Source organism: the organism of the source record quoted next, unplaced genomic scaffold (assembly GCF_019419815.1).
Source record: "Pyrus x bretschneideri cultivar Hongxiangsu unplaced genomic scaffold, Pyrus_bretschneideri_v1 Contig45, whole genome shotgun sequence".
Taxonomy (NCBI): Eukaryota; Viridiplantae; Streptophyta; class Magnoliopsida; order Rosales; family Rosaceae; genus Pyrus; species Pyrus x bretschneideri.
The window spans coordinates 2,115,430-2,122,186 of NW_025999779.1; the positions used below are offsets into that span (position 1 = coordinate 2,115,430).

General features: G+C 36.8%; 1 protein-coding gene across 1 annotated transcript; it reads right to left on the reverse strand.

Annotated features, from left to right (window-relative positions):
- Positions 1-465: 465 nt before the first annotated feature.
- On the reverse strand, positions 466-2,411 carry LOC125469795 (UDP-glycosyltransferase 86A1-like). The gene is made up of 2 exons (XM_048567647.1): positions 1,747-2,411; positions 466-1,644 (listed from the first exon to the last, which is right to left on the reverse strand). Exons 1-2 carry the CDS (start codon positions 2,267-2,269, stop codon positions 734-736), a joined length of 1,434 nt encoding a protein of 477 aa, XP_048423604.1. The 5' UTR covers positions 2,270-2,411; the 3' UTR covers positions 466-733.
- Positions 2,412-6,757: the final 4,346 nt, after the last annotated feature.

Consider the following 6,757-nt stretch of genomic DNA (forward strand, 5'->3'; position numbering starts at 1 on the left):
ACAAATTTTGCATAAGGCTTCCAAAATCTCAAAAAAAGGCCCCGGTGGTAATGTTGTAATGTTGTTAACTTGGCAGCATAACGAATAGAGAGAAGAAAATCATGAACCGCGTCCGCTCTGATATTTGGATGATTCTTCAACTTCCATCTCTTGTCAATGCTACTAATCCAACATTTTCCCTTTCTAGCAAATCAGAATTGGTAACAAGAAGATAATTTTTTGGTGAAAGTGATGGTGAAACCATTTGACACCACTAGTGAAATTTACTAAACAAGCAAAGAAGAAATACCTAGACGGGTAAAAATCACTTTTGAAAACGAAACCAAAACAAAAACTAGCAAAAGCGATAATCCGGAAGCTGAGACAAGTAAATCACTTAACTCTTTCTTGTACACCTAATAGACAAACAAATCATACTATTGTTGTACTTGTAACCACTAATCACACATATAAAACCCAAAAAAGTCAGTAACAATGCTGTCAAAGTATTCGAAAAACTTCTGAAAATTTGAGTTTATGTTAATTTGAGAGGTTGCTTAATTAACATTCCCAAATAATGGAGTTGTGCAACAAACGTGCATAATAGAGTTGCGGAACCAAAGGAAAAAGCGCACATATAAATTCTAAGATGTGTCACATTCTTGTATTTCGGCCTTCACATCGCTAATGAAGCGTCTTATGGCGGCAAGTAAATGAGATGATGAAGAAGAACCACATGATGGCAATATGGAAGTCACATTCGTGTCTGAATTTTTTCCTTCACGTTACTAATGAATTGAGATAAATTCTTCTGTGATGACCCATTTAGAGCCACTGCATCCTCCAATGTTTGTGTTACTTTCATGACCTTCTTCTGCAAACCGTCACCCGATTTTCCACATATCAGACGGTTGATCTTCTCTGCTACCTCCACCCTTCTAACGGGTTTAACCCGATCACAAAGATTGAGTCCAACGCCCCAATCATCAACTACTAGTTTCCTATTAGTGATTTGATCAGCCACTAGAGGAAAACATAGCATGGGAACACCACACCGCATACTTTCCAGTATAGAATTCCATCCACAATGCGTTAAGAACCCTCCTACTGCTGGATGTGAAAGCACCTCAATCTGAGAACACCATGGCACCATCAACCCTCTATCTTTAATCTCATCTTCAAATCCGACTGGTAGAATATACGTTTCATCATAACCTGTAGTGTCGGGACGAAGTACCCAGATGAAATTCGCTTTACTAAGCAAAAGCCCATGAGCTATTTCCTCAAAATCATCCTTTGTAACTTGAGCATAGCTGCCAAAAGAAATGAACAAAACCGAACCATGGGGCTTCTTGTGGAGCCAATGGATGCAGTCAAATTCTGGCATCAGATTGGTAGCCACGATGTTATTGGTGAGACTATCAGGCAAGACAGGGCCAATTGCATATGTTGGTTGCTTCGCTTGCAAGGCAGAAAGGGACTCAAATTCAAGTTCTTGCACCGTATTACATAAAATAAAATCTGCCCTTTTCACTTCGCGAAATGACTTGTAAAACGTTCGGAGCATTGGGGAAAATAAATCTGTTGATTGGAGGTGTGACATCAAGTCCTTTGGTTCAATAGCTTTCACGCCAGGTATGTAATCAATGATGTCCTCACGATTATCTAATAAAATCAAGCGACAAAAACAAATGTTTATAACTATATTATGTCATAGTAAAATTCAAACAATAATCCACGCAATATGAGATCTTTATGAGAACTTACCATGAGAACCGAAATGACCATTTTTTTTGAGAAGGTCCAAGTGATAGTAGATGTTGAACACTAGAGCTGGTTCAGTCCAGAAGGAAATATGGATAAGGTTGTACTTATTGGCTATGGTTGCTGACCATGATTGGAAAGTATCAACAATCAAACAAGTGATTGAGGGGTCAGATTGGACTAAATTTCCAACAAGTTCATCCACATGGGCAGGGAAGACATGCAAAGCACCCTCAAGAGATTGGTCGAGGTTCTGAATTCGGTCGAAAGCTAGTGGAAATCCATCACTTACTGTTGTGTAGCGTATGTCTAGACCGGATTTACGCGCCATGGCAAAGATATCGTCTTCTGTGTTGTCGTTGGGTTGTGACTTGAGTATGTGGTGGTGAATATATTGGGTGTTGACAAAAGTGATGGTGAAGCCCTGTGAAGCAAGCTTCGTGGCCAGATGGGTCAATGGGGTTACATGGCCTTGGAGAGGAAGAGGCACCATGATTGCATGAGGGGTTGAGGCTTTGTCCTCCATCTCTCTCTCTCTCTCTCTCTCTCTCTCTCTCTCTCTCTCTCTCTCTCTATCGGTGTTTCTGAGGAAGTAGGCAAGTGATGAACTGAAAAACACATCTTAATTATGTGATCTCTGTGATGTGTGGACAGATGACTACCATTTGTTTTTTGACAAACAATTGGATAATACACTCACTTCATCTAAACTACGGAAAGGAGGATGGGAACTTGGATTCAAAGTTGAAACAAATTACTCTAGCTAACTTGGCTAAACTCAATTCTGCACGTGAGGTGACTGTCATTCAGTCAACTAATTGTAGTATATAAGATAAAATAGTCTGCATTATCTTCTGTTTCTATGTACACACAAAGTTTGGGACTTATCTTTAGAATAATGGTGGGGGAGAAAGCAACAAAAATTAGTTTTTTTTTTCTTGGATGGCTTACTTGATTTGCTCCATAATTGAACAAGGTGCGCCCACCACCTTATTCCTTTTGCTGAATATATATGTATTGAGACAAACTTGCACAGCTCTTTCACATTCACTAACCAACAAGGCAACTAATTAAAAGAGAAAAGAACAACGTACTTTGAACATATGAACCACTACTTTCGATTATTTTTCACCAATATTCATTTCTATTCATACTTATTACTTGACGACAAAAGTAGAGGTTCCACACAGACACTAATTCGGAATTTAGTGGCAGTTGAGCCCCTTTATTTCTTTCTCTTCAAATTGTTTTATTCGATTATGACAGAGAGGGATATGCAGATACGCCGAGAGGAATTGTAAAAAAGAATATATATACACACACATTAGATTGAATGTGTTTGAAATTGCTGGATTTAATCCGTTTCAAATTGATGTATGCAAGAAATAATTTGAAATCTATTTGTTCCTTTTACTTTTGTCCAAATCTGGATTTAATAGTCTAAATTTAGCCTTATAATGTCATCCAAGTCCCAGAATTTGAGATCACTTTAATTTTCCATTATCATGCCTGAAAAACTGTAAAACAATCAGTTTTAAGTTCGTACAACGGTTTAGAATCGAACTAATAAAATGGCCGGCATCGGCTTATGTGTTCTAGGCCGTTGGATAAAGGAGCTGTTAAGATAATTTTCAGTTATTGTTAGTAGATAATATTATGATTTTTAATCATGACAATTATCTATTAAGAGTTCTTGGAATTATTTTGACATTTTTCTGTGCATGATATATGGGATAAAAACAATCTGAAGCATCCAATAGGATAATTCTTTTGTTGGTAGATAAAGTTCCAAAAAAATTAGGGGATAAAGTTCCAGGAGGTACGGTGCAATCGAATTGTTTCCACAACTTATCATCAAAGGCATTCATGTACCTATAAATTCAAAGTTGCATGCAATGAAAAAGGACCTTCAATTCCACATACAAGTCAACGTTCTATGCAAAACCCCTTCACATTCTTGAAAAAAATACTAACTACACTACTAACAAGTCAACACAAATTTAAATTTAGTTTGGTTAAACAGGTTTAGAGTTGACTGCCGACCAATGTATTAAAAGCATGAGGCGTGGGCGAGGCATCCGAGGCAAAGCCTCACGGGATTAAATTTATATATATGTATTATATATTATACATATAATTGTATAAAAAATAATATTATGTAAAATAAACATCCATTAACAATTTATCATTCAAATCCATAGTCATTCAAAAGATAATATCATCTAAATTCATCATTCAAAGGTAATATCATCCAAATTCATCATTCAAAAGGTAATACAAACAAAGAAAACAATCATTCATCCAAATCCTCTTCATCTAAATCAAAATACAAACAAAGAAATCAATCATTCATCCAAATCATCTTCATCTAAATAAAAGGTGGCATCATCCTCTTCATTGCCAACTCTAGATGAACTTGTAGGGTATGCCATCAATTGATCAAAAGAATCTTCCGAATCATACTCCACATTTCTTCGACTTGATGATTCTTCATTACCCCGTTTTCTTTTGTATGTAATAGGACCCCGAGGTTGAGTAGGCTCGTGAGGAGTAGGCTCACGAGGAGGAGGAGGAGGAGGAGGAGGAGAAGACTCTCTAGGCTCTCGAATGTATAGGCCACCTTCATAAACCGGGGTGGCACATTCCTTACGGCCTCAACATTATACAATGACTCATCCTCGAGCCATGTAGGATCTTCGGGAAGAACGGGATCTTCTATCTCCGTTATCCATTCATCATCGGAGACAATTTCTTCCACAACAATGGGATCATACTTCTCCCTCATTTTCTTACTTCTCTCTTGTAAAGCCAAATTGTACTTGACATAGGCTAAAACATTAAGCCTTTGTGTTCAAGCATATTCCTTCTTTTTGTATGAATGCACAAATTAATCAATTCTATTATTCAAGTCTAATCATCTTAAGAAAAAATGACACTTAAGATACTAATAATATATTTATTTACCATTGAAAATGTGCTCCGATTCCTCTCACATCCTGATGCACTACAAGTAAGGCTTAGAACTCAGATAGCAAACTTTGTTAACTCTTGTGTTTTATTCCCAAAGCGCTCCCACCATGCCGCTAAAAAAAAAACAACATTAGTAAGGTAAGTAATTTAATGGTTAATGATGAAAATATATTAACAATTGACTAATTAAATCTTACTTGGTGTTCGCCTTTTCCTAGTTTGCATAGCCATAGAATCTGCAAATGCACCAAGCCTACCATTATATAAATCCAATTGAACATCGTCCTCTTCACGTTCTTTCCCTTTCCCAAGCATCTTATCCTTGCATGCAAACAAACCATTTCGTATTTCCTCACTATCTGAGAAATTATCCTCATCTCGAAATTGTGGGTTTAAGTAATAACCCACCGCATGTAATGGTTGATGAAGTTGATCATCCTATCTACGATCTATCTTTCTCCAAATAGGCATATATTTTTTTCTCCACTTTGTTAAGATTGCTTGCAATTTTCTCTTTTGTGGCATCCATCAACTCATATATAAAACCCATGGGGGGTCTTTCCTCCGAATCAACCTCTCTCAAAACACAAACAAGAGGAAGAATACCCTTAATGCAAAAGGAAACTCGACCCCAAAACTCACGATCATGTAACACATGATGCCTAGCCAACTTTGCTTCATGGGATTTTGCATAGGTACTTTCCGACCATGCTTGAGAGGTAAACAAAGCAACAAGATTTTCCTTTTGCTTTTGTACACTTTGTAGTGCAAGGAAATAAGTGGTAAACCTAGTGACCGCCAGACGAAGAATTTCCGAATTGTTAGTGTACTTTCTCATCAAAGCTAGTACCCATTGATGCCCATATAGATACTTTGAAATACACCTAGCACATTTAAGTGTCATCAAACCATGCCATCTTAGAAATATTTTTTAGCAGCAAATCAATGTAATGAGCCGCACATTGAGTCTACCACACCTTCTCTTTCCTCTCCATAAGTTTTGCCACGACATTCTTGTAGTTCAAAGCATTGTCGGATATAACTTGAACCACATTCTCCTCTCCAATTTCTTGAATAACATCATCCAAATAGCTATACAACAAATCTCCATTCTTAATAGAGGTCGATGCATCAACTGATTTCAAGAAATAAGTGCTTTGCGGGCTATTGACAAGAAAGTTGATTAAACACCTACTTTTGCCATCCGACCATCCATCCAACATAATAGTGCATCCATATCTCTTCCAAGCCTTTTTTATATTCTTTCATCATACTTTGTACATCCTCAACTTCTTCTTTGAGCATCCAAGTTCTATATTCAAGGCTTGTAGGAGCATCAAAGCCCGGACCAAAATTGGATACCAATTTCATTGCATTAACATAATATTCATTGTTTGCTGCATTGAATGGAATGGCACTAGTGTAGAACCATCATGCAAGTGCTCGGGATGCTTGTCTTCTTTCCTCTTTTTTGAAAGGTGGTTTGACGAGCTTCCGATGTAATATACCTATCAAGTGGTCCTCTTGACCTAGGTGGTAGAAAAGAACCAATTTGTTGTGAATATGTGGCACTCACACTCCCACTCTGATGTGAAAATTAACTTGACACACAAATTAAACCCTATTTGTGACAATTGTAGTATATATGCAAGTAGAGATCGTTCTAGACCGGAGATTAACTAGGGATGCTAACTAACACAAAAAAAACACTAAACTAGACTCTATAGACTCAAAACTAACTTAAAACACTTAAAACAACAACAAACAATCAAAAAGACTCAATTTTAGACCTAAAAAGTTATTTTGACGAATATAGAACTTAACTTGACTCAAAAGACTAAATGAAAACAGATTTTGACTCAAATAACAAGATTAAATGAAAGGGGGATTGTTTTTGACAAATTTAAAACTTAAAACAGAAACTTTGAATAAAACACTTTGCAAAAACGAATTTGGGTGAATTAAATGGGTGAAAGGCTAGTTAGAGGGTCCTTCTCCACACATGATATATGCATATGAACCAATTTCTAGTTATTATTCCTTT